The sequence below is a fragment of the Halichoeres trimaculatus genome, unplaced genomic scaffold (assembly GCF_033239565.1).
Source record: "Halichoeres trimaculatus isolate MK-OKI-2021-1 unplaced genomic scaffold, fHalTri1.1 fHalTri1_scaffold_5, whole genome shotgun sequence".
NCBI lineage: Eukaryota > Metazoa > Chordata > Actinopteri > Labriformes > Labridae > Halichoeres > Halichoeres trimaculatus.
Genome location: NW_027437183.1, coordinates 27086345 through 27112835, shown reverse-complemented (window position 1 = coordinate 27112835; position 26491 = coordinate 27086345). Strand labels below are relative to the sequence as shown.

The 26491-nt window shown below is 43.3% G+C and overlaps 2 protein-coding genes across 9 annotated transcripts in view; one reads left to right on the top strand and one right to left on the bottom strand.

Moving 5' to 3' along the window:
* The window catches only part of mctp1a (multiple C2 domains, transmembrane 1a), a 152735-nt gene extending 139258 nt beyond the window's left edge, over positions 1–13477 (top strand). For all 5 annotated transcript variants that reach the window (XM_074670737.1, XM_074670736.1, XM_074670740.1 and 2 more), the window contains 4 exons: positions 953–1062; positions 1690–1799; positions 2675–2772; positions 11005–13477. In XM_074670737.1, coding sequence (XP_074526838.1) covers positions 953–1062; positions 1690–1799; positions 2675–2772; positions 11005–11076 — 390 coding nt within the window. In that variant the 3' untranslated portion in view covers positions 11077–13477. The remainder of the gene's footprint in view (positions 1–952; positions 1063–1689; positions 1800–2674; positions 2773–11004) is intronic.
* A 628-nt stretch (positions 13478–14105) lies between these two features.
* Positions 14106–26491, bottom strand: part of slf1 (SMC5-SMC6 complex localization factor 1) — a 39428-nt gene continuing 27042 nt past the window's right edge. For all 4 annotated transcript variants that reach the window (XM_074670743.1, XM_074670744.1, XM_074670742.1 and 1 more), the window contains exon 18: positions 14106–15275. In XM_074670743.1, coding sequence (XP_074526844.1) covers positions 14779–15275 — 497 coding nt within the window. In that variant the 3' untranslated portion in view covers positions 14106–14778. The remainder of the gene's footprint in view (positions 15276–26491) is intronic.

Here is a 26491-nt window from a genome sequence, read left to right as displayed (position 1 = left end):
AACCCGATGACCTAATGAAAGTCTCCTCTGCTTGATTTCAAATGGACCACCAATGAAAGTGCCACTGGACACTCTTGTAACTCTGACATAGATATTCCACCCCTTCTTGTTATGCCCCCTTTTTGTCTGCCAAGCATGCCCACCAATCACATCCAACCGCAAACCAGTCTGCGTGTTGATGTCCTCACTCAGCCAAAGGCTCGCGATCACTCTTTGTCACCTCATTCTGTCCAAACCCATCCTGTCCCTGCCTGCCCGTCAGTCAGCAGGCAGTTCGATGACTGTTGCATGACTTCTTAAATTCTTGACTTTGTTTCAGAAACAGGACGGGGATTTCAGATTTTAGATTGCCTGCCTAGTTTGTGGTTACTCCCCCCTCCCATGTGCCTCGAAATATTCTCGAGTTCTCAACCATCAAAAGTGGAAAAGGAAGAGCACTTCATGGTGGGTGACAGCGTTAATGAGAATGATAATGATGTCATGGCTGGTGACATCATCACAGTGTGCCAGCCAGCAGAACAAAAGAGGGCTCTGCCTGGTCTTCCTCGCCGTCTTGGCAGCAGCAGAGAGAGAAAGAGCGCCCAAAGATTGATGTATCCATTTGGCTTTCAGTTTAATTCTGCCTCTCTATTCACATATTCAAATTTTCTTGTGTGAGCTTTTGTAAGGAGGAAAACATTTTGATTTGTTCTGCCGACTTTATATCTCTATTACTGCTTGGAATGAAAGCACTTCGTCAGTTCATGCAGGATATCTGGTGATTTGGCTCCCCACTCCAAATCTTTGACGCTATTTAAAATGTATTGTTTCCACAAAGATCCCTGTGCCCAGCCTCTGCTTTCTCTGTCCTCTTTCTCTCTCCCTCCCGTCTCTTCACTCACTCTCTCCATCTCTTTTTTCTCTCACTTGCTTTCTTTCTCCCACGCCTACATCTCTATCTGTCCTCATGCAGGACTCGGAGAGAAAGGGCTTCATGAACAAGCTTTATGCCATTCAGGACGTGTGCATCAGCGTGCAGAATGCACTGGATGAAGTGGCCTCCTATGGCGAGAGGATAAAGAAGTGAGTCGTAAGCCCGCTCCTCGGCACCCAGCCCGCTCCGTTCTGCTCTGCACGTCCCAGAATTTCTTCTGCAATGCCAGGTTGCCTGGCTTCCTCTTGTCAAGCTAACTGAGAATAACTCAGAGCCGCTCTGAGGAAGCACTGCCAGCATGACATGGACCCTGACAGGAAAACACACAGGATGTCGCTTTATGTCCATCACGTCTCTCAACATACCCAAACGTACATAAATGACTGCCTGCACACATACATGAGTACACAGTGTACTCACTGTACACTCCAGACTTCCATACAGCCTCATTCAAAATAAAGGAACAGATTTTTTGATAAAAACACAGCAGTGAAAAGAGAGTAAGACTACCCCCTACTTTCCTCCTTCAAACTCAAGCATGTTTGATTTCTTTCTTCTTCTGTCATTAAGTGAAATAAATTTTACTGATTTCACTTTGTGAAGGAGCCACAGCCCTGCCTTGCTCTCTAGTTAAACTTAGGGTTGACTAATTAAACTCAGAGTGTAACACGTTTTTAGTGTAGTATCAGGATGAGCCTTTTTGCTTAAAAGGTAATCATGCACTGAGATTTGCCATGTTTCCAAATTTGACAATCTCTGTCTTTTCCTCTTAACAGCACATTTAACTGGACTGTGCCTTTCTTGAGCTGGTTGGCCATTGTGGCTCTCGGAGTGGCCACTATCATCATCTACTTCATCCCTCTACGATACATCGTGCTCGTCTGGGGTGAGCCCGTGTCTAACATTTGATTGATGTTTTGCTGCACTGTTGTTCTAAAAAATCACATTCAAAGGACGGATTGGTTTCATACAATATCAAAGCAAACATAAGCAAGAACAATGTCATTTCTACCTTTCATTCTATCGTCCAGATTTCATGTTATCTTTGGGATTAAAGAAACAAGTTCCAGAGAAGTAAAACTACCAAAAAGGCCTGGCTCACAAAATGTTAAAAGATTCTGAATCCAGGTTGTGTCACACATTTAAGGAGAATATTCACAGATTATCTTCTCTTAAATTTTCTATTCACAAACTACCAGCACACACTCATCGTAACTATAGAACCAGAGAGGGAAAAGCATCATGTGATCCTTCATCGCACAAGGAAACAAATGTTCACAAAAGCTCTAAAAATGAAGACTAGCGTGGTGCTTCTGGCATTATTTACAGTGAGAAAAGGAAAAAGAAAACAAAACACATCTAAATAAAAAGGTGGTTTGGGAGACATAGACAACATTTCGTCTGATAACTTCTGATCATTTCTGATCCGTCGCAGGTGGCTCTCTCTAATTGGCTATCGTCACCCTCAATGAAAATGTGTGGTGTAACCATCCCAATAAATATCAAACACGTTTGAGAATTATCGGGGTTGGCTCCAACGAGTCTGTGAGACAGTTGCAGGGTTTAAGATTGATCCGTCATGAAGAGGCCGACCTGAACCAGATTTCTCTCTTGTTAGGAGGGCTAAATCAGGGTCGTATCAGCCAGAGAATCCTGTAGTGTGAGCCAGGCTTTAGAGGAACCGGGTGCAATGATCTCAAACTCTTCATCAGCTCTTCCTTCCTGCTCCCATTAACTCTCTCTTCCTCTTCCTCTCTACAGGAGTGAATAAATTCACCAAAAAGCTGCGAGACCCTTACACCATTGATAACAACGAGCTGCTAGACTTTCTATCCAGAGTGCCCTCAGATGTACAAGTGGTGGGTGAATATTCAACTTACCCCTTTGTCTCAACTTTTTCATTGCTTTGTCAGCTTGTAGCATCTCTGTGGGTGTTAGCGCCCCTTTCAGGATCTCATTCTTCTCTAACTATGTCTGTTTCCTCTCTTTTTCACCCTCTCAGACTTGTTGAGCTAATTCCCCTTGTTTTGTTCACATAGACATCTAATCTAATAGTATCCAAGTTGTTTCTGTGTTTTGCCATTAATGGCTTCCTACTCTAATTCAATTTCCACATTCATAGCTGTAGCTGTGTAAAAAGATAACGATGTTAAGTGAGTTTAATGCTCAGCGTAAAACTAGGTTGATTGACTCCATACACATACAAAACATGCAGTTACAGTCAGCTGTTTTCCCCAGCTATGCTAGTAATTGAAACAGAGTGTAAACCAACAGTTAACCAGCCTCATGCGGTTTTGCTTCTACATTAACCGTGAGATCAGATTAACTCTGCAGCCAAGGACTACAGATGATTCGTTAGGTAAAATATGAGTTGTAGATGTGTGTGTGAGTGCGTGTGAGACGATGTATGCTAACAGTGACTTGCTGTGCTGCTCAGGACAAAGTGCAGTTTAAACAGCAATTAAGCGGCAGCTTGTGAAAGTCGTTGTGTTATCCGGCACCGATGGTGTCCGCTGTGGCCGTTAAGCCCTGCTGTGCTGAGTTCATTACACACGCACATGAACGCACAGATAAACACACATGCAGGCTGGGGCTGAACAACCTGAGGCCTCAGATACAACCAATCCCCTGCCACATCAGCGCTGACACACTTCCTCTTTGATTGCTTGTTGCCCACAACTTCTTTCATCTTTACAGGGTCATAATCTTTGCTCCCCTGCACACCCCTGCCCACCCCCCCGTGTTCGCCTCCTGTCAGCCCCCGTGCAGTTTTACAGTTTCGTACTTTACTGGGGCCTGCTGCAACAGTATGCACAAGGCAGGTAGCCATTGGCTTAAATGAGCCTAAGCTGTCCCCTCTGGTGAAGTGTAGCCACCTTACACACCTGGAGCCTGGAGGAGTGGGGTGAGCAAGGGCCCCATACTCTGCAGGTATCAGTCCTTTACAAGGCCCCTAATGAGGGCCTGCTGGCTGGGAAGGTGAGGGCAGACGTGCTGCTCTGGTCTGCTGCCCGTGCTGCTGGAGTTGTGCCTACTGTATAAGTAATACTGTAAGTGCTACTGTAATGGTTATTGCTGCAGCTGTTGGAATGGTAATTGTTGCCAGCTTCCGCTGACAGTTTGGAGGTTTAATGAGTAATAAGGATGGAAGTATAAGAAAGTGGGGTAAGAACTGATTTTTAGGGGAGGAGGAATGAGATCAAGGAATAGGAATGAGAACAGACGCTTCATTTAGAGTTGATGGATTGTTTCGGATTACTTGTTTTATTGTCAAGAGCAGGGAAGTTTGTAACAACAGCTAAAGGTCAGGGAAATTTAAATTCCCTGCTTAGACCTGCACTGATTACTCCCTTACTCAAAGCAAAGGTTAAGTTTCTGCAAAGACATCGTGTTCTTTAGTCGTTAGCTAAAAACAGACCAGAACGTTCTGCTCTGCGGTGCGGTGCGTCCCGACGCTGCCTGCGGAGGTGGGTTCACCTCATTGCCTACCCCTGCCTTACTGGGTCAAAGCCGTCTGTGGGGATTATGCTTCATAGGCCCTGGGATGTTGCACAGAGGTACTGGGATCCAAATAGAGCGTCCCCTCACTGGCACCAATGGCATTGGGGCAAAGGCTGGCTCTGCCCGATACCCTGGATGACTAATGAAGCACTATTTCAGGACCTGGTGTGACCTAACTCACATTCATAATCACTCACACACACACACACACACACACACACACACACACACACACACACACACACACACACACACACACACACACACACACACACACACACACACACTAATGCTCTTCCTGCAGTGGTGCATGTGAAGTGGGTCCAGGGTTTTTCAGTGTGGTGTTTCGCATCATTTAGAGGTGCAGCTAGAACTGATGAGACTCTAATGACTTGATAGACAAAAGGCATCCACACAGGGCCACAGTCCATCATTCCTTCCAAAGCCGCAAAGTAAAAATAACACCTCTTTTGGACACTTGGTTTTCTACTTATTCATTTCTTTCAATAGTGTTCAGGATATAATCAAACTTAACATTTATCAGCAACACGATCCTGCAAACCTAGCCCTTGAAATCAGTGACACTAAGCCTTACAGCACTGTCAAACACCCTTTAAAACCAGTTCCCAGTGGTGGATGGAAGCTGCAACAGGCAGGGTTACCTTTTACCACCTGAACAGTTTACTTAAATCATTAAGTCCCTCTGTGAGCTGCCATGTTAAACCATGTCATGGCTTGTTGTGAGTGTGTATGTGGAAGAGTCACTGTCTCTCTCCAGGCAAGTGTCTTGTATCCGTTTTGGATCTTTTACCAGCATAAGCTATCGTTAGGGTCATTATCAGAAAATCCTTCATGTCCTCTTAAACGAGGCCAAACGGAGCACCTTTATTGGCCAAAGTATTCCCTACCTGGCGTTTGGGAGGTGTCAGTGCACTAGTATGTTTTACGACACCATTAGCCGTGTGAGCCAGGGAGTGCATAAGTAGGGCCAAGGCAATTAGCATGCCAAGTGGCCTTTTATGATCGGTGTAAAGGAGCTGGATCAAACCCCCAGTACAAAAATAAGCATGAATTCCAATTTAGTGCCTAATGAGCAGTGGGGAGTCGGGTTAATATTTTTAGACAACATTTATGTTGGGGGTGGAACCTCAGTGGACACAGCGGGGTCAAAGGTAGGATAGTTAAAGGTTGATACTCTGCCAGATGCCATCACTTACAGAGGTCTCTCTCCTTTGCTTTGTCCTTCCCCACTTTTGTGATAAATTTAAACATCTCACTGTGAGTGGCCAATTAGTCACTTTTTAGCATGTGTCGTGCCACAGCGGCTAATGGGAAAAACTTTCCTTACTTTGAGTTTTTTTTCTGCTTTGTGTCACCCTGACATGCCTTTTCTTCTCCCAACACTAGACATGAGTGCTGAATCCTCCGATCTGCAGATGTGTGAACTATACACAGCAGTGTTTCCCTGGAAACATTTAATAACCCTTATGCTCCATTAGGCGTCACATGAGATGAAACCCGCTGAGTTTTGCTCTCTGGAAAGGACTGCAAAACAGAATAACGTGGTATCATTAAAATGTTGCTCTCTTGCTTTTCTTGACTTCATTTGTTTACTCGCCTGTTCCTCCCATCTTGCTTTCGCCCTGTCTGTCTGCTCACACCAGCGGCATCAAAACACTGTCAAAGGTTCAGTGTGAGAGAGAGGGAGACGATGTGAGACAGGGAGGGAGGGAGTGAGGAGCAGGTCCCGGGATGTTTTGTGGGGGTAACACCGTTAAACGAAGCACGATTCACGGTGCATAGCGCCCCTTCAGCAGCGCACACTTCAAAGCCTGTTTTGCTCACTTGTACTGTCAACATTTGGGAGAGGAGAGGAAAGGAGAGGAGCGAGGGTGGAGCAGCCTTTGAGCATCTCTGGGTCTTTACCCACTGCCTCTCTTGTCTATGTTCCCTTTAAGCTCCCCACCGGTGCAACCAAATTGCTTATATGCTCACCACATTACCACACTTTTTACTTTCACCCAATTCCAGTTTTCTTTCATTTTGCTAACGTCCCACTTTCTGCTCGCCTCCGCTGCCTTTTCTTCTGTTTGACTTAACTAGCTCTTGTTTGGTGGATGGGTGTGTGTTTGTGTGTTTGTGTTTTATAAGTTTGGGAGAGCAAGGAGCCAAGGGTATATCATGAGGCAGGCCTGTCACCTGTAAGGTGGAATTACACCTGTGAGGCATGAGCCCCGTCTCTCTTGGCTGGCAGCTCGTCACAGACTAAACAACAGTTTGATTGAGATATGATGTTTTTTCTTCACCCTCTCTTCTTGTCGATCCCCTTTGCTACTCTTCATAAGAAAACAAAACCCTACTTTTCACTGACATGCAAACTTTTCTTTGTTTGCCTGCGCTCACAAAGAGTTTTGTTTGGACAGGGATGTCAACGCGCAGAATTAAATTGCCTGTTCCTTTTTGCTGCTGTAGGCGTTTGTCCCTATAATAGGCCCACTAACAGAAAGAGATCTCGTCCTACTTTTGGATCCACCATAGCTTTCCTGAATCTTTCAGCAAACAATGAGTGAAAACTAAGTTGCAGATAAAGACTAGTTTTGATAAAGGTGGATTTTTACTTGCAGTAATTTGATGTTAACTGATAAGTGTCTGGATTCAGCCAACATGCAGCTGTGCAGCTACTCCTTCACTCATGAGTGAATTTAATCATTCAGCCATTCACTCACTTGTTCATCCATGGGTGCAAACTGTCATTGATCGCAGTCAATGTGGGCACTCTGCCAGAATTATCATGGCCCCCTAACTAAACTACTACTACACACACACCCACGCACACACTCACACTCACTCACTCACTCACACAGATGGGGTCGTTTAAACCCCTCTGTGTCCCCTGGGTTTTTGCTCCGTTGTCTGCTTTAGTTGGCAGAGCTATAAAAGGATCCACACCCACATGAGAACAGTATCTGTCATCACCCGGGTGTCCACCGATCTCCCCCCGTCTCACCCAGTCTCCTCTTCACTTTCATTGTTTTCTCTCCCGTTCTCTTTGTTGGTTTGCCTCGCTCTCTGCCCTTCCTCCCTTCCTCTCTTCGTCTATTTCTGTCCCTTTATCCCATCAATCCTTTCTCCCCATGTTTTCTCCACCTGGATTATTTCCTTGTCGCCTCTTGGACTGTCTGGTCGTCTCTCTTCTCTCTCACTGTATCCAGCACCGGGGTCATATTTGTTCAGCTGTTTGGTAGGATGTTAGTTTGCCTTGTGGAGACAGTGAGGAGTGTCCAGATCTGAATCAGGGCAGTCTGGCTGCCTAGTGAGGCGTAGAGAGCAACACATGCTGGCCTAACCACTCTGTAAGCACCTTAACGAGACATTGGTGACCACCACTGTGAGGCAGGAACAGTAATACCCCACTGTGAGAGTGTGTGTGTGTGTGTGCTGAAGGGATTTGTATGGGATTTTAATGACACATCAGCTGGATGGTGTCTTCTTGCATTGTGTGTCCATTCGCTGTTCCAGTATTCATGTAACCAACACACTAACACACGCCTGTATGCCTCTGTGATGTGTACACTGCAGACAGAGGATACTGGGAGCCGTCAATGACGCGACAGTGGGAACCAGTATAAGATAGATGATAAAGGCCTGTCCCAGCCAGTGCTGAGAGACGCTGCTGTTCCCGTCCACGGCAGACAGTCCCACAACAGAGAAAGCATGTTGACGTCAGTTTGTTGTCTGCCTGGAGAATCAGAGAGGGTGTCAGTCAGTCAGACAGGCAGAGTAGCCTACAGTACGTCAGCCCAGCAAGGATCCCACAGACGATAGTGGCTCTTTGGTGCTGTGACGCTTAAGCCTTGTGTTTTTTTTTTTCTTATTAGTATTCTGACTCAGTGGCTAGTGCTTGTCAGTGTCTTGAATCTGTCTAGGCTAGCGACTGTATTTGTGTGTGCATGCAGAAGTGTGTGTGCACATCTGAAAGTGAGACACTACCAGAGTGACAGTCAGCGGTTGTTGACGCTCAGCCACTGTGATGCTGTTGCGTATTGAGTGTCCATCACTTTGGAGCCGTTTCTTTCTAAGCTCAGCTCGCCATCTTTGCAAAGCAGCACATGAAGCAGCGTGCTTTGGGAGAGAAACGTGACACTCCCTCAGAGTTAAGACAGGGCACAGTCTGCAGTAAAAGTAAGCCACAGAAATGAGTCTTTAAAGTATAAACTGATAGAAAAATGCAACAAATTTTATACGAAATTTGATGGGATATTTAAAGAAATTGTTTCTATGATGTGACAGCGTCAGTTTGGCATTACTTTTATGTGTTTGCTGAATACATTAATGTAGCCAGGTGTTGGTTAGCTTAGCTCAGCATAAGATTGGGAAACAAGGGGCAATGGTTACCCTGTAGAGCAGAAATAACTGCTCTACAGAATCAGCAAGCTTTACTTGTAAACACCTATCTTGTCAATCTTTTTTATCGGATAAGTGGAAAAAATTGTAAGTTCATTTAAACTGTGCTGTAAGTACTCAGTAACCTTTCACAGAGCCACCCTAACTCTTTTCCTCATCATATAATATTATTTTTATTTCCTTTATTATCATGATTTTGTGTGTTCAACCACTTAGCAACTGAAAATAGCTAAATAGCTACCCATCCCACACTCTGCAGGAGAAAAAAAAAAATTAGACATGTCTCCAAATTTTAAACCATTCCTTTGAGTTTCTACAGCAAGCCAGTCAGTTTTTATCAGCTTACACTTACCTGTTAGCAAAACAACAACAACATGAGGCTTTACAGGAAGTAAAATTATGCTTTTTAATATCCCTTTAGCTCCATGGGTGCAGGGCATCCGTTTTCAGATAAGCTCCCTTTTTATTAGGGTTATTTAATAAAGTATGTGCTAACAGTAAGGTTTGATGCCTTAAAGTGATACTCCGCGATGGAACAAGTTGGGTCCTATCACAAGGTTTAGGGCAGAAATTACCCCTACAGCAGTGTTTTTGTGCAGCAGAAGCCCAGGGCGCTCGCACCAAACACCCCCTCCCTGCTCCTCTGCCAGTTTCCTCTGCACTCAGACGGGGCAAATTTTACTTGACCAAAAACACAAATAAACGGACTCCCACCGAAAAACTCTGATATCGGTCTGCATTCACACTTTATTTAGAGAATTTTCAGCACGTTACTTTCACACAAAAACACAGCTAAATAAGGCTCTAGTTCTCATCCTGTCTCTTTGTCCTGACAGACTACCTGCGTTTGTTTATATCTGGCACGCCGTGCGCGGACTGATACTCTAAGCGGCGAGCGCCTCGTAGCCAGCTGTGGCTCTGCAGCAGAGGTAGCGCCGTTTTACGACACGATGAGAACTAGTGCCTTTTTTAAGCAGTGTTTTTGTGTGAAAGTAACGCGCTGAAAATTCTCTAAATAAAGCGTGAATGCAGACATGTCAGATATCAGATTTTTTCGGTGGGAGTCCGTTTATTTGTGTTTTTGGTCAAGTAAAATATGGCCTCATCTGAGTGCAGAGGAAACCGGCAGAGGAGCAGGGAGGGGGTCATTGGTGCCCTGGGCTTCTGCTGCACAAAAACACTGCTGTAGGGGTAATTTCTGCCCTAAACCTTGTGATAGGACCCAACTTGTTCCATCCTGGAGTATCACTTTAAACCAAAATTCACTTTTATCCAACCCTGTCAGTGTGGCAGTGTTTCCACAGTGGTAGGTTTATTTCTGAGTACTGTTCAAGGTAAAGAAAGGAAATGTTTGTCTTTTTCTGAACACACACTGTATGGCTCACAGGTTCCCACCTGTGTGTAAGGAGTCAGATGCCCTATAAGGTCAGGTTCAGGTGGAAGAGGCTATACATGACACAGCCCGCATGGGAGAAAGGTTTTTAATAAATAGTAAATGTTGAAAAATAGATGTTTAAATTTTTACAAAACAGATACAATCAGCTTTTATTCCTGCTTACTTATTGACAGCCCCCTGAAATAACACTTTTTAAGCTACATGTGGTGAGTGATGGTTTTTACAATCTCTACCAGCTCAGCACAAGACTGTCTGCACATGCTTTGGTTTTAAAAGGGTTACGTTGCGTTTCTCTACCTTCTCTCTCCTCTTCATCTCTTCAGCCTCTCTCTCCTCACCACCCCACCATGCCGAGATGACTGTGTTGTTTCTCCAAGCTTTCCCATGAGGCCTTGCCCTGTTCTCTGTTTGTTTGTGTGATCCCTTCCCTCAGGCCACTGTCCCACATCTGTGTGTTCGTGTATAAATATATGTGTGTGTGCGTTTGTGTGTGAGCGTGAGTGTGTTTGGAGCTTTGAACAGTGTACATGTATTGTGTTTGTATGTACGTGTGTGTGTGCATGTGAGTGTCGACATGTGCATCTGTGTGTGTGTGTGTGTGTGTGTGTGTGTGTGTTGTAATCAGAGTGTAATCCCTTCCCTGAGGCCACTGTTCCACACAGCTGGACTCAGAGAGCCTCTGGAGGGTTTCTGTGCTATTCAAGCATCCTTTGCTCTTTCCACCTGACCGGGTGGTGTATGTGTGTGCGTGTGTGTCTGTGTGTGTGTGTGTTTCTGTGTGTTTTAACAGGTGCAGTACCGAGAGCTGAAACTGGATCCCAATCCCAGTCCAAATAAAAGGAAGAAAAACAACCCCGGGTAGATGACTGTGTCCGCCCACCAACTCCTCTCTTCTCCACTTTTCGTTCTCGTGCTCTATTACTGGACTCTGAGGAGCAGAGAACGACCAGCTCGGCTCAGCTATCCTTCCATTTCGTCTCCTCTTTTTTTCTTCTCTACCTTTTATCCTGTCTTTATTACTCATGATGTTACGGTACAAACTCCTGAGGTGTAATTTTTGTACGAGAGTGACAAGTACAAGAAATCTCTTGAATAATTCTTATCAACATGATGCTTTGCATTGATTTTAAAAGAACGGATAGGATGACCTTTTTCTCAGCTGTGTGAGCCTGTCTTTTCTTTACTCCATCACTCTGACAGCTCAGAGTTCTCTGTCTATATGCCTGCCACAAGTGTCAAACAGTGAGTAAAACAAGTCTAAACTCAACGTTTTGAACAGAAGTTTTCAGAGCGTCTTTGTTTATCAAAGTACAGGCCTTATACTTAGATTCTGAAGCATTAATTCTCTGCAATAGACTCCTATTGCAGTTATTATTGAATGATTTTGGTAATGTTGATTTTTTCTAACAGCTTTTGTACTGAAGTTTATCTTGTTTTTGTTCCCTTTTGGATGTTGAATTACTGTGCTAGCAGTAATTTGAATTATTTCCATCAACTCAGCCGGTCCAGTTGATTAGCAATTATGGTGTCACCTGCAGACGTGTCCTTTCACATGTTCAAAGAACTGGACCAATATGTTGAAGGCTTACCTGTTTCTGCTTCCACACAATGATCAAATGGGCTAAATCTCTAAAAGTTGTATCTATTAATACACATAAACAGAATGAAAACAGTGGACAGAGGTGAACGTGTAAAGCACAGTGAGTCCTTCCTTTGAAAACATCATTTAGAAACAGCAAAAGAAAAAAAAGGGGAAGACAGTGTGTGAGTATTAGACAGCTGGTGTAATGCCCCAAACCTTTATCACTACTTAGTGTCAAGAGAAATTTAGCAGCAGCCTCATTTAACCCCCTTAAAAACATGTCAGACCCCTGACTGTGAGTCAGGAAGACACCTCTGTCTGTCAGGAGGGGCAACAGACCAGGCCGTCTGCCGTCGAGCTGTTAATAAAGATGTCACCCAGGCCGCGCAGTGTCGCCAGGCAGGCAGGCCTTTAGGCAACCACAGCTCTAATACTGTTTGAAAGACTGGTCTCTTTCTCTCACGTCTCCCTCTGAGTTTGCTTCAGCACACACTCCACACACACACATACACACAGATATATTCAAAAATACCCATCCTCTAACCTGAATACTTCTTTAAGAAATCTCACACACAGTGTACCTACAGATGAAAGCGTAACATCCAGTTCGAGCAAGCACATTCTCTCCCTCTTAGGCAAACACACACACACACACTCATACACACACACACACAAACATGCTCTCTGTGATGCTGTGCCCCAGGCTGGCCGCCCTCTCCATCTGCCCCACCTCCAGTGCCCACAGCTCAACTTTGATCTCTCTTTCCACAGACAGAGGTGCGTGTGTGTGTGTGTGAACTGTGTATGTAAGAGTGTTTGCGTATACACGTTTATGCAATCAAAGACATGTTGCTTTTCTCAGCGCCAGTATGTGTTACAATTGTATCTCCCCTCCAGCTGTAGTCTGATGCGTAGATTTAGTCAGTGTGTGTGTGTGTGTGTGTGTGTGTGTGTGTGTGTGTGTGGAAAGAGAAGTGCTGGTGTAGATGAGCAGAGTCTCTGTGTGACAGGACGAGGCTCTAAGGGGACTCAGGCCTGAGATGTCAGGATCTGATCAGAGGGTGTGTGTGTGTGTGTGTATGTGTGTAAAGCTATCTCAGACCCCTCTTCCCATCATGCCTCTCTCTGTTTGCTCTTTCTGCGGTTCCTTCATTCGTCAGTGAGCCGGGTTGCGACCCTGTCTGAAGGGACGGTCTCCTGGGCTTCTTGCTGAGCATCTGTTGAGAGATCACAGCTCGGCTACTTTTGAGGAGGTCTCGTCTCATCCTACTGATCCCTGCCTTCATGGTTTCCCTCTGCTTCTGCATCTTCCCTCTTCGTCTGTCTTTGGGTCCGTCTCTCTGTCTCTGTCTGTCTTTTCTCCCTCTGAACCCCCTCTGCACCGCAGCCAGAGCTCTCTGCTGCCATTTTGTCATCCTTTCACCCTGCCTGTCTGCCTCCCGCCTCCTCCACCCCTCCTCCCTCCTCCCATCCATCTCCATGCTTAAATATCAACAGGCCTCGGATCCGTCACTCCAGAGGGCCATTGATTTTGTTTTGCTGCTTTGAGGAATCCACTTGAAAGACAATAACAGACTGTCCCCCAAGAGCAGCGTCGCAGACTGATTATAGCCTCCTCAACAAACACACTCTGCAGCTGGTGAAGGATGTCTTTTTATAATGCCTGAAGGGACCGTTTGAATACCTGATATGTACGTGTCTACTACTGTATGTAGTTATTTTACAGCAAATTGTGGTGACTATTGTGTGGTATTGCATCCAAATACCGTTTCTTACTAAATGTCATTCATTTTTTGGTCTTGGCTCTGTTTGCAAGCAAACCAAAGTGTTTTTTATTTTGTATGATGTAGAGAAAATAGAGTATATAAAGGAATGTATCAGAATGACAGCTGTAAAGGAAAAAAAAGCACTTTTATTTGCACCGAGTTGAAATGAGACTATTTATTTTTTAAACAATACTGTACAGAGCTAACTACTGATTAATTTATGTTTGTATTTTATACAGTATGCCTGTTGATGGTCTGGTGATATCGTAACGTAGGTGTATGCCTGTCTCATTTTCTAAGATCTGTCTTTTTTTTTTTTTCCGCCTGCGATGTTGCCTGCCTGTGACATCATCTTCATGTGCCCAGTCCTGACCTATGACATCTCAGGACAGGAATAAAGAGCTGAGACGTGTCGGCCAGGAGGGGTTAAAAAAAAACAAAAAAAACCTGAGAAACAAAATGCATCTGATGTTTGTTGCTTATTTTGAAAGAAAATCTTAAAAAAAAGAAACATGAGATTAAATATTTTTTATCATCTTCAGAGTGTGTGGATTATTTCAAAGTAGTCTCATTTCTTAGCTAACAAGGGAATTAAACTGGTGGTTCACACTTCAGGATCATATCTCTTTGGTGTGTGTGTGTGTGTGTGTGTGTGTGTGTGTGTGGGGCCCATAATCTGCTCCAGGATGTGGCTCATCCCTCACTGCTGTCTGTGTGGCTGAGACCTGAAACCACATGAGGACCTCAAATACAGGAGGACTTCTGTGAGGACACTTTCACTGCTTTACTGCGTTACTTATAACAAGTGAGTTAAACAGTCATAAATCTTCATTTATTTTGAACTAAAGAAGTGGATAAAACATCCAAACATTTAGTTTTGTCACTGTAGAAAAACAGAACTAGAACTTGAGGTAGTTCTACAGAAATGTTAGTGTACCAAAATACAAAACAAACTCAAAATGAAACAAATAGAAGTTTCTCCATGAAATATAAAACATCTGAAACCAAAACAAGGTAACAAAATAAATATTCACACCATGCTTAAAGTTTTATCGCTTTCTAAACCAAAACAAACAGTTAACTTACAAAACACATGCTTTTCTAACCTCTGATTAAGGCCACATTCTTTTGATTATTGCTTGTGACATTTTAAAGCCATGCGATCACATTGTGAATGTTGCACATTCAAGCCGTTTTCAGTAAGTTGACCAACATGTCACAGGTCAGCCAGCAGCGCTTCTCCCCGTGACTTTAGCTCCTCGAGTAACGCCATCAGGAACTGTGTGTTTTCTCCTTTGCACTCTCTCACTGCTCTCGACACCTGCCCCAGGTAACGCCCTCTGCACAGCTCCAACAGCGTCTCTACATCCTCCGCCAGCCTCACTGCCCGCTGGTCGCTCCACCCTGACGTGACTCTTTGAAGGGAGTGTTCCTTCAGGGCTCTGCCCAGCCTGTAGCCCACACCGTGAGGTTTGTCGCTGAGCTGTGCTTGGCCCGGCAGGCCCCTCTCTTGCTGGTAGGAGAAAATGAGGTGGACCAGCAGAGAGGACCCAGCCTCCAGGAGGGGCAGGTTCAAGACCTCGGGTTCGTCGTGTCTCAGGGAGGAGTCGCCGACCTGCGCGCTGTGGAGGAGCTCCTCTCTTTGCCTTGATGTGGAGACCACATCCAGAGCGGTCCGTCCGTCTCTGTCAGTCTGCTGCAGAAGAACTGAGCCTGAAAGGGGCAGAGGTACACATGATCAGACCACACAGCCTGTTTGAAGTGACTGAACGCAGGAATCTATGCAAACTGCAACAAAATGTGACCACCAATATTTCTGTTTTAGAGCTGTCTTCCATTTTTTTTTTTAAAATGTACGATCAAATAAAAATAGGACTCAAGTTTTCGTGAATTCTTCACCAGAACTGCACAAAGACTGTTTTCAAGAGGGCCTCAGAGTGACTTAATGAAAGCACTAGGATGGGAGTGTATCATGTATTCAGCTTTGAGTGCTTGAGAAAAAAGTGCATGTCATAGCCTTCACACGCACTGCTGCAAAACTGAAAATCTTGGTAACACTTTACTTTAGAGGTACGCAAATATCATTAGGGATGGGTACCGAATTAGGTACTTTTATAGGTATTGACCGAATTCTGTCAAGAGTACCGGGTACCAGTTCACGTAGAATCAAAAGATACCATGTTTAGGTACCTAAATGCATTCTTGTGACTGTGAGGGAGTGGATGAGTAGGTAATTTTCCTAGCTGGACATGAACACAGCATTACAAGGTTATATATTGAAGAATAAATATGTAAAGTTGAAAAAAATATATATTTTATTATTTAAAGAAATTGATATTTTTTACCACATAAACACAAAAAAGTACCGAAAATTGGTACCGATGAGTACCAGTACCGATTGCCAGGTACCGGGTATTGGTACCGTATCGTTTCAAATGTGAAAGGTACCCATCCCTAAATATAATCGCACTTATGTAATAATTAGACAACATTTTTTCTTATTTCTTTGAAATTAACCCCGAAATTTCATGAGAATTTGGTGAAAATTAGCACATAACTTCTGGCAAGATTCTGTTTTGCAGTGCCCCTGTACTCACAGTGTCTATCACAATCAGGTAAGGCAAATTTACAACCCTACTCTTGGTGAATATCACATCTGAAGCCTTCAGTTGTATCGTGTAAAACATTATAGGCCTAATCATAAAGGTATATCATTTTGCATGTGATCTCAATTATCCATATCAACAAACTGGGTACTGAAGAAACTTGGTGAAATGAAATAACAAATAGCGAACTATCAACTGCTTATTGGGAAATTGAATTATTCACTAAACATTTCAAAGGTAATTATCAGAGGAAATAATGAACCTAACTTCTGTTTTCAAGAACTAAGCAGCTATTTATCACCTGCTTCTCTGGAAATAGCAGAACATTGGGATACTTCTAGAAACATTTTGTGGTGGGTTGTGTTTTAATTTTAAATAAATTATTTGCTAATCGTCACCTTCTTACCTTGCAATTTGGAGTAAATTCCAAAGAAACTAGAAAAACAGTAACCTACCAATGCCACTTGCGACAATAAATTTGGACCTTATTTTAAAGAAGCTATGAGCTAATTTCAAAGAAATAAGAAAAAACTTTGTCTAATTATTACCTAAGTGTAATGAAATTTCCAGACCTTACCAAAACCTTAATTGAAACTTTAGTCTAAAACTAATCCTGTTTGACCCTATTTCCTGTACCAGTTGCTTCCTAGATTTACAGCAGTAGTTTTTCTTTTGCTCTCACCCTCTTGTTCTGAGAGTGGGTGAATTTGCTCAGAGTATTTGCTGATGAAATATTTGGTGATATCCACTCAAAGATTTGGAGTCAGGCTTTGACCAGATTTTAAATATTTAATTTTTCTCACTCTGTAAAAGGTGAATGAGTGGAGTGCTGACAGCAGCAGTGATGACTTAATGACACGCTGACATGCAGCCAGCCCACAGTGTGTTGCTGCATCATTACCTAATAATGCAGAATAGATGCTGCACGGGTCAGTGGCAGGGCACAGCAACAGATATAAATAGTGCACACATTTACAGGATACTGCTCAGTGTGCACCAACAACACACACACAAAGAAGTGAACAGCTGTTTACCCGCTGGGCCTCAGTGCCAGTCAGACTTCTTAGCTCACTGTAGCACTGACTTCAGCTGACATGTTGTCTCAGCTGTATGGCTGGTGGGTCACATTATGTTAGTGTAAAAAGAGGAGAGACTCGACTACCTTAAGGAGGTTCTGTTTTTATGTCAGCATTTTGTATGAGCTAGCTCACTGCTGTCATCAGCTACGCTCTGACATGGGAAAACTTCCCGGTGAAAAGTTCTTCACAAAGGTAAAAAAAACGAGTTATTGAGGATGATTTATAGCAGCAAAAACACGTTAATTTATTAATCTGTGGCTACAATTACTAGAAGCTTTTACTCCCATGAAGGCCGTTAACAGCACTGAAGAGAAAGATAGGGGTGAGTCACATCACTCAAATAGAAATAATACACCTACGAATCTATACATTCAGAACTTCTGCAATTACCCTGACTCTTCCCTTTCAGTCCTGTTTCCCTACATGACAGTCACAGCTGAATGCAACACCTTTTCTTCTTCCCGGGAAAGTTATAACAGTGACATTTACCGTCGAATGCTCTCTACTCCTCTGCTTTGTCTGCTCAGACTGAAAGCCATTTTCCAGTGTCAGACAGGCTCGTACGCACTTAGCCTACACGGAGCGGGTCGAGTCAAGTGTGAGCCTTTTGTTTGCTTTCAGATAGACCTATTTCTATGGCAAACTGCACTTGATGGTACTTGACTGTTCAACCTCTGCGATGCTGCTGCCACTTGCGAGTTTACAGCTCTGCTGAGGTTCAGCGTGACACACACACGGCTGCTTGATACCTCTGCTGGAGGTTGTTTTCGGTTTGACAGAGTCTGTGAGGTTGCTGGATGCATTGTTTCTTTAAAGGGGGACAATCATGTGTATGAATTGTGACACAAACCATCGTTACAGAGCCTCGAAAATGCTCTAATGACAAAAAGACAGCTCTATTTTAAGTGATGCAGTTAAAAGAGGAGTCAAAAAAGGCACATTAGGAATCCTTAAATTGCTCCTCATCTCTTCCAAAGAACTAACTCAGTGTGCAGCAGTTATGGGATAATCGGTGAGGGCTCACGTAGCCGTTAGCGGCGAAGGTCAGCGCTCGTCTACCTTTTAGTGCTTCAAGCCTGAGTGGCAAAAACGGAATCTGCATAAATTGTGGCATTAATCTACATAAACTTTTACATAAGCGGGGAAATTTCAAATGCAGGGGTCAGGCATCGGGGGCAGCAGTCAAGGACGTAAGAGTGCAGATTTGATCAAAGTGGCCACAAGAGAAAGCCAGAGGAGTGAGGCAGTGAGAGCGTGAGTGAGTGAGGGTGTTCACAGCAGGTTTCTATAACGAGCAGTCTTCACCGCTGCGCTCATCCAGATGTAGTGGCACTAATGTGTGAAACTCGTCACTACAGAAAGGTTTGGGTGTACCATAATGTAATTTTTTGTAAAGGCCTCAGCACCCCACATCAACACAGAACCAAGCCATGTCATGTTTGCTGGAAAATGGATCCATTCGAGTCCTTTTAAATGGGCTCAAAAGAAAATGGGATACATTTAGAAGATCGAGGCTTCTTCATAATGTGTCCTTTTCTGTGTCTTCCTTTGAGAGGTCCAGCCTTGGGCTGAGCTCTGTGAGGGGCCTGTGGGCCTTGGACGGGGGCCCAAGCACGATGTGGAGTGTTTTCAAGGAAAGAGGGAGGACAAGGTTTACTTCTCCCACTCTCACTTTTGATGAAAAAGTATGAAGTATACTTCTTTGATGAAAAGTGATTGAAACAGGCTCAAAGCAGGGGCATTTTCACATGTTAGAGGATACAGAGAGGAAAGGGCAGAGGACTATGGAGAAGCTGCAGGCACGCTAAGAGTGAACAAGCCATCGGTCTTCGATCATTGTCTTTTACTTTGGAATTATCCATTGCAGTAACAAATCATCTTAAATTATTTTCAGGTTCCTGAGAAAAACAAACTAAAATGAATCAAATTCAAAGCTCTTCTTCTGGCTTACAAAACATCGTCAAGAACGGCTCCTTCCTACCTGGGGTCCCTCATCCAGGTTAACACTCCTTCTCACCCACTATGCTCTGCTTGTTAAAGACGCCTGGTGCTCCCAGCCCAGTGTGGCTCCAAATCACTAGCCAGACTCTTCTCCTCTGTTGTGTCCAAATGGTGGAATGAATTACTTAACTCTACACGATCCACAGAGTCCCTTTCTACTTTTAAGACACATCTTAAGACTTATCTGTTCAGGGAACACTTAGTCACTTAATCTGACCCTTCTCCTCTTTGTCCTCAGGGGTAGAATGAGTCAGAAGGTCTAAGACCCAGCTCTTGGTAAATTTTCAGCACTAATTACTGAATGAGTGTTGAACAGCCAAGTAATGTATAGCATTCTGTCTGTTCCACTAACTAGGTTTTCTCTTTGTCTGAATTCTTGCTTGTGTTGTATGTCGCTTCGGACAAAAGTGTCTGCTAAATTAAACTGTGGAACTGTAGAAAATGTATCATTAAAACTTAAAAACATCAAGTATTACACAGCTGTCCAAAGACTGTTTGACTTGTGATTTTGAGTTTTTCTTGGACAAAATTCATAAATCCTTTCTCACTTATCTGCTATGACTCATCATAGCAGCAAAGTTGTGCAAAAAAAGTAACAGATGCAAGGGTTCACCAGAGAAAGCAGCAGTGATGCTAAAAACAAGATTTCCAGCTGCCTCTCCCTGTTTTTAAAAAGCAGGGTGACCCACTGAAGAAGTCAAGTCTTCCACTGAAGCATTACCCCCATCAAAATAAAAAACAACCACAATCCTCCACCGTGCTTTTAGTCCCCTTCACGTCTTCCTGGAGCATCCTCTCTGTCACGTCTTTGCCTCAGCTCTGCTCACATGCACATCAGCAGCAGCAGCAGCAGCAGAAAAACGAGGAGCCTCAGTCTTCAGCACTCCCCTAACGTCACAGTGTCAAACTCTTTTGACAGACAGGCTCCAACCACAGTGATGACACTGGTGTGGGGAGAAGAGGGCCCCTGCAGCTGGCCCTGGGCTTGGCTTGTCTGAAAGCTTGTGCGACTGCCTGTACAGGGCTGTGTTTGATTCCAGATTTCTGCCTGAAAGCTTACCTGCAGTTTGTCACATTTGCATATTTATCTGCCTGACTTTCCCTGTTTTTATTTATGCTAAGTATCAGCTCGTGGCTCTTGCATTTCCAAGATTATACATTTATTGTCCTTTCTGTTTGCAATCGTACGACCTTCGCAGTGAATCGGTTTTCTTCTTTGAGTCCATCCAGGATAGGAGACACACAACCAGGTCCTAACACACAGCTCGACTGCTCTCACTACTTAAGACATCAAGGGTGCTGGTCAGTGCCAGGTTACATATTTTCTAGCAGTAGACATGAAAATGGCATCAACACACGCACACACACTCAGTTATGAGAACAGGCGCTGGGGAACAATTCTGGTGCAGGGACAACGACTGAAGTGAATCCAGGTACTGGCACTGGGTGTCAGATATGCTGCAGTGGAGATAAATACAACACCTGGGGGATTACAAGAGAGCACAGGGTAATTACACAGTCCTTTGTGTGTGTGTGTGTGTGTGTGTGTGTGTGTGTGTGTGTGTGTGTGTGTGTGTGTGTGTGTGTGTGTGTGTGTGTGTGTGTGTGTGTGTGTGTGTGTGTGTGTGTGTACATGAACGTGAAAACACCCTGCTAAGACCTCAGCTCTGAAGCTGCAGCACATGCCGAGCACAAGCCACTGCCTGATGAACCAGCCCGATACAGTCTGACTCACTGCTGCTGCACACACACACACACACACACACACACACACACACATACAACCACACACATGTACACACAGAGCGCAAAGCCCTTTGGCCTTTAGAGGGCAGGCGAAGACAAGAAATATAAAAGCAAGAAAAAGGGGAGGAGGGGAAAAACTGGCGTAAAAAGAGGGAGGGAGGGAGGGAGGGAAGGAAAGAAAGATGCGGCGCTCCCTCCCCCCATGTCTCCCCCTCTCCCCGTCTCTCTGGTCTGAGGCTGGGGCTGAGGCAGACAAGCTGGGAAGCAGGCAGCTCCACAGCATGGTAAACATCCTCTCTCTGCCTCTCTCTTTCTCTCTCTGAATAAGAGAGGCAGGGTGAGTGTGTGTGAACTGCAGCCAGGGGCACGGCATCACACGTCCATAGGGAGCTGCTAGCTAGCAACTAGAAAAACCACAGCAAAAACAACAAGGCCGACCGAGCGGAGCACCAAAGCAGCCTGCAGAGAGGCATCGGATGCAGGAAAAAGAACCATCAGCTTGACATGTGAACGTGATAAAATACCTCACAGCTTTAGCAACAGAGTCTGAACGCACATTTTCCCCCTTTTCCTCCCTAATATTCAGAGTATGAACTCATGGATGGGAAAGCCTGTGGAGCTTCTACTGGACAAAGGCTGCCAGCGATGCTAGAGGAACTTAAACACCATTTCTGACTCTTAATACATAATCCTGCTTGCTTTGACTGTTGTTACACCCTCTGTTAGCATCACACTGTTGTTTCTTGTTATTCTCAGCAGATCACTTACCAATCCTTCCCAAATGTTGCAATTCAGCAAATTAAACACAGATTGAAACACACTCCCACATCAGTTTTCCTGCAGTTTTGGTTGATCTCAGCAACTTTCTGAAAATTTGACCAACTGTCCTGCGACTGTTATGTGCCTCACCTGATTAACTACTTCAATATTCAAATTGTACATCCCCATTAGCCTGCAGTGATTTTTAAACAGACCTGCTTCTTTACTGTCTCTAAAAATTCTGACTCCTGGACAGGTTTTTTTTTTTTTTACATGAAGCCGAGAACTTGTCATCTCTTTTCAAGAGCTCAGGTACGAGTGCTTCATTATAAAGACTGAATCCATAACAAAACGCACACTATTGTGCCTTGTGTTGAGCTTACTGACCAATCAGAAGCTGTTTTTTAAATTTGACTGTCTAACTTTTTTGACTTGGTATCAGCAACAGAACACTCACAAGTTCACTGCAGCATCTCTAGTCCATGCCTTTTGTTTGTCACTGTGTAAGAGGCTCCGTCACAGATGTTACCAGGTTGACAAACAGGTTACGTAAAGCACAGGTTACATAGCACGGATCACATATTTCAGGAGACACCAGCCGTCTCGACATCAGATGGACTGATTTTGTGCGCGCTGATCAGAGGAGGTCCATGAGCATCTTCAATAATCAGAGTGGAGCCTCAAATCAACACTTAACAGCTCCTTTGAATCAGAAAAAGGCTAATCACTGCCTTCAGTTGTTAGCTCTAATAGTATGTCATGAACAGAATCATCAGCAAATTAACAGCTTCTCTTGGTGCCATTAGCACGCACTAAAACACATTTAGTGACTTGAAGTATTAAGAAATGACGCACACTGAAATGTCCACACAGAAAACTGAACAGAAACCAAAACTCAATCTACGAAAGCAGAAGACTGAGGATATTCAACATAAGGGCGGTCAATTTGGGCTGAAAGTTCCCTGAGTTACAAATGTTCTATTTACCTCACAAATTATTTTCAGGCTCCTGATTAAATTCTGAATCAACTTCAAAGCTCTTCTTCTGGCTTACAATACAATTGTCAAGAATGGCTCCTTTCTACCTGGGGTCCCTCATCCAGGTCTACACTACTACTCGCCCTCTACGCTCTGCTTGTGAAAGACGCCTGGTGCTCCTTGCCCAGCACGGCTCCAAATCACTAGCCAGACTCTTCTCCTCTGTTATTTCCAAATGGAGGAATGAATTACCTAACTCTATACGATCTACAGAGTCCCTTTCTGCTTTTAAGAGATGTCTGAAAACTCATCTGTTCAGGGAACACTTAGACACTTAATCTGACCCTTCTCCTCTTTGTCCTCTGGGGTAGAACGAGTCAGACGGTCTAAGATCCAGCTCTTAGTGAATTTTCAGCACTAATTACTAGGGCTGGACAATTCATCGGATTTTAATTGTGATTTCATTTTTGCCATCTGATAATCATAAAAACAATATAATCGAAGAAAAACAATTAATATGCCACACAGTGTAGATGTATGCAAGTTCCTGTGCTTCATAGCTCTTCTGTGTTCCATGTGCAGCCACAGCAAGTGTGTGTGACTTATGTGTATCAATAATACTGTATGTGCCACTTGCTGGTTCTTTAAAGTTGTGTTTAAATCAGTACTGAAGTTTTTGAATAAATGAATAATTGTGTATATTAATTGTGATTTCAATATCACTTAAAATAATCTGGATTCTTATTTTTACCATAATCGCCCAGCCCTACTAATTACTAAATGTTCTTAAACAGCCAAACAACTTATAGCACTTTGTCTAAATACTTGCTTTTGTTGTACGTCGCTTCGGACAAAAGCGTCTGCTTAATTAAACCGTGAAACTGTAGAAAAAGCATCATTAAGTTTGTGTTGAAGGGGTCATCTATGAAATTAAATAAGTTGTTTATATCATCATGTTTTTTCTCTTTTTCAGCTCAGAGCACGGTACACAGTTATAATTAGGGGCCGAGGCCTGAGCCTGGGCACCTTCTAGCAAGAGCTACAAGGTGCCCATTTTTTTTTTTAATATAAGTTTTGTGACTTAGCACTGACCAAAAGTCTCCAAAAGTAGCTCTGTCTATTCATCTTTTCAGACCTTCACCCTAGAGAGCTCTACATGCCTCAAACTCTACATCTCAAAAGGCGTAACTGAACTTTTGGTCTTTCTAACCCTCAAAACTAACTACGGTGCCCAGAGTCTATGAAGAATACGGTTTTACTAAGAAACTGTCACTGTTTTTTAAGGTTAAGGCACTGTCACTACCCTGTTAGGTTTGGGAAGAAGTTGTGGTTTCAGTGATATTCTGTTCTCCTTGCTTAAAGAAACTGACGGCTAGTTTGAGGCAAACAATGTCAGCTACATCAAAGAAAGTCAGCACTCAGGATGAGCTCTCTGACAAGAAATAACAACAATGATGCTGGCTTACTTCAGTTAAGCTATTATTAGAAACATATTATGCATTAGTGCTTGGGCGATACGCTATTGTCGTGATTCATTCTATTACGATTTTGGGGCGCCGATTCAATTTAAATTGTGATTCTTCAATATTTACAATTTTTGCAATTTTTAGTTTGCTTTTTCAACACCAGACCATGTAAAAAGTTAAATGATGATGATGATGTCTACAGACTATATCAGGAGCCATACTTTCCTATAAAATGCACATCATGTGCATCAGAAGCTGCATTTCCATTACACCTCGGTTTACGCAAAAACTAAAAATCGCAATTAAACAAATGGTAATGGAAACGCCACATTTTCGAAAAACCTCTCAAATTTTGATAAAAAGTTTTTATGCTCTCATGAGGTGGTTTTTCAGACATTCTGATACTGAACTTTGTTGCAAAATTGCAATGGAAACACCTTTTCCATATGTTGTCATAACAACGCTCCTCCCTCACCTCCTCGTACGTGTCCACTACCACACAGACTCCAGCGTTCATATTTTAACAGCTCTGCTCTTATTTACATGTTCAGTGCAGATGTTTGTGTTTTTGATTGGCACTTGTGAAGGCATCAGGAGGTGTGTGTGTGTGCATGAGTGAGAGTATGTGAGCTGGAGATGATGATCTTCATTTAGTGTTTTTTTCTCTACCTGTTTTGAGTTGGTGTGATCGGCGGCGAAAGTTTGAGCAGTGAATAAAAACACTCGTGTTCAAGAATCGGCATCATCATCAGTGCAGCGTCTGGCCTTACGTTACACTTTACTTTACTCAAGTTGTGCGCAATTCTAGTTGTAATGGAAACGCCGGCAAGGTGAAATTGTTCTTCATTGAAACTTCAAAAATATTGCTTTTATTTTGCAAACAAGTGTAATTGAAACACAGCCAGAGAGAAACATTTCACCATCTGCTGGAGAAAAGTGGTAACTTTTTCCAAAATTTATAAACAAAGACTGAAATTAAGAATTTGAATTTGAAAAATAAAATAGATTTTTATGACAAAGAATCCTGAATTTGATATAACCAAAGAAAAAACACTGATGTTTAATATTTTCTCTTACCCCTAGCTAGCTTGTTTCATCCATTCATTTGGTGTTAAAACACAAATGTAGACCTGCTGCTGGTGAGGGATAAAAAGCACACTTTAACTAAGTTTATCAAAATTTTCCTTCAATCCAAGACATGTTTAAAATAGTTTTCTTGTAACCTGGATAAATCAACTCTTGTATTCAGCAGTCCTCTGTTTTGTTTTGTTTTTACCTGTGTGTCCTCTATGAGTTAAGGTGAACGTACAAAAGACCAACATAAGTTTTTACATTAGTTTGTTAAATTGGAGTAAATAAATGAATAAACAGCTTCCACACTAACTCTTTAAAAGTGCAGCACTCCACCCACACTCACACGTTTGGCATCTTGTTGAAATGATTTCATTTCTTTATTTACACCCAATTCTCAACGTTGGAGCACCTTTCAGCACCCACTCCTGACTCTTTTCTTAATTATCCTAGTTTACAAAATCCGTCCTTCCATTTTTTAATGTAGTTTATTTCCTCTCAAGTTACTGTTGAATGGTTTTATTCAGGAAAAGACCCTCTCAGATTTTTGAGGTGAAGTATGAAATGACTTTAGTTCAGAGCTTGAGAAACAGAAAACAATCTCAATGGCCAACAAATGCCACACAAACACACACAAAACTCTGGCCTGTGACCAAATGCTTTCTTTTTGAAAAACCAAACAGGCAACAAGAACTAAACCTTGAAACTTGGCAAATAAGCGGATCCTAAACACTTAAAAAACTCTCAAATACGACCAAGTACTGAGACATAAACAAACACAATTAAAGTAGCTGAGAGAAGACGAGTAAATAAAAAGATAGTTTCTGTTCTTAGACTTTTTCCTTTTCTTTTAAAGGAAAATGAGCTCCATGCAGCCTCCTTGCTTTAAAAAAGGTAGAAAAAGAGCAAGATGAGAGTGTGTTTGTACATTTTGAAAGGCAGTTCTGGGCTTAAGTAGCCTGCAAGAAACCTTTGGCAACATCCTCTCTGGGTTATGTGAAACAGGGGTCTCTCCCTCTTTCTCCTCCTGGAGCAGGATGAGGAATAACCAGGGAGACGCTTGGATAGAGCTCCAGACTTAATCCTGGCAGCCACCCCAAAATACAGAAAAGAAAGGTTTTTTTGGGGGGGCTGGATAGCGAGAGACAGGCAGGAAGGGAGGAGAAAGAAGACTAGTGAATCTAGTGAAAAATTCCCAGCGAGGGAAGTCCTTGAAATACAGCC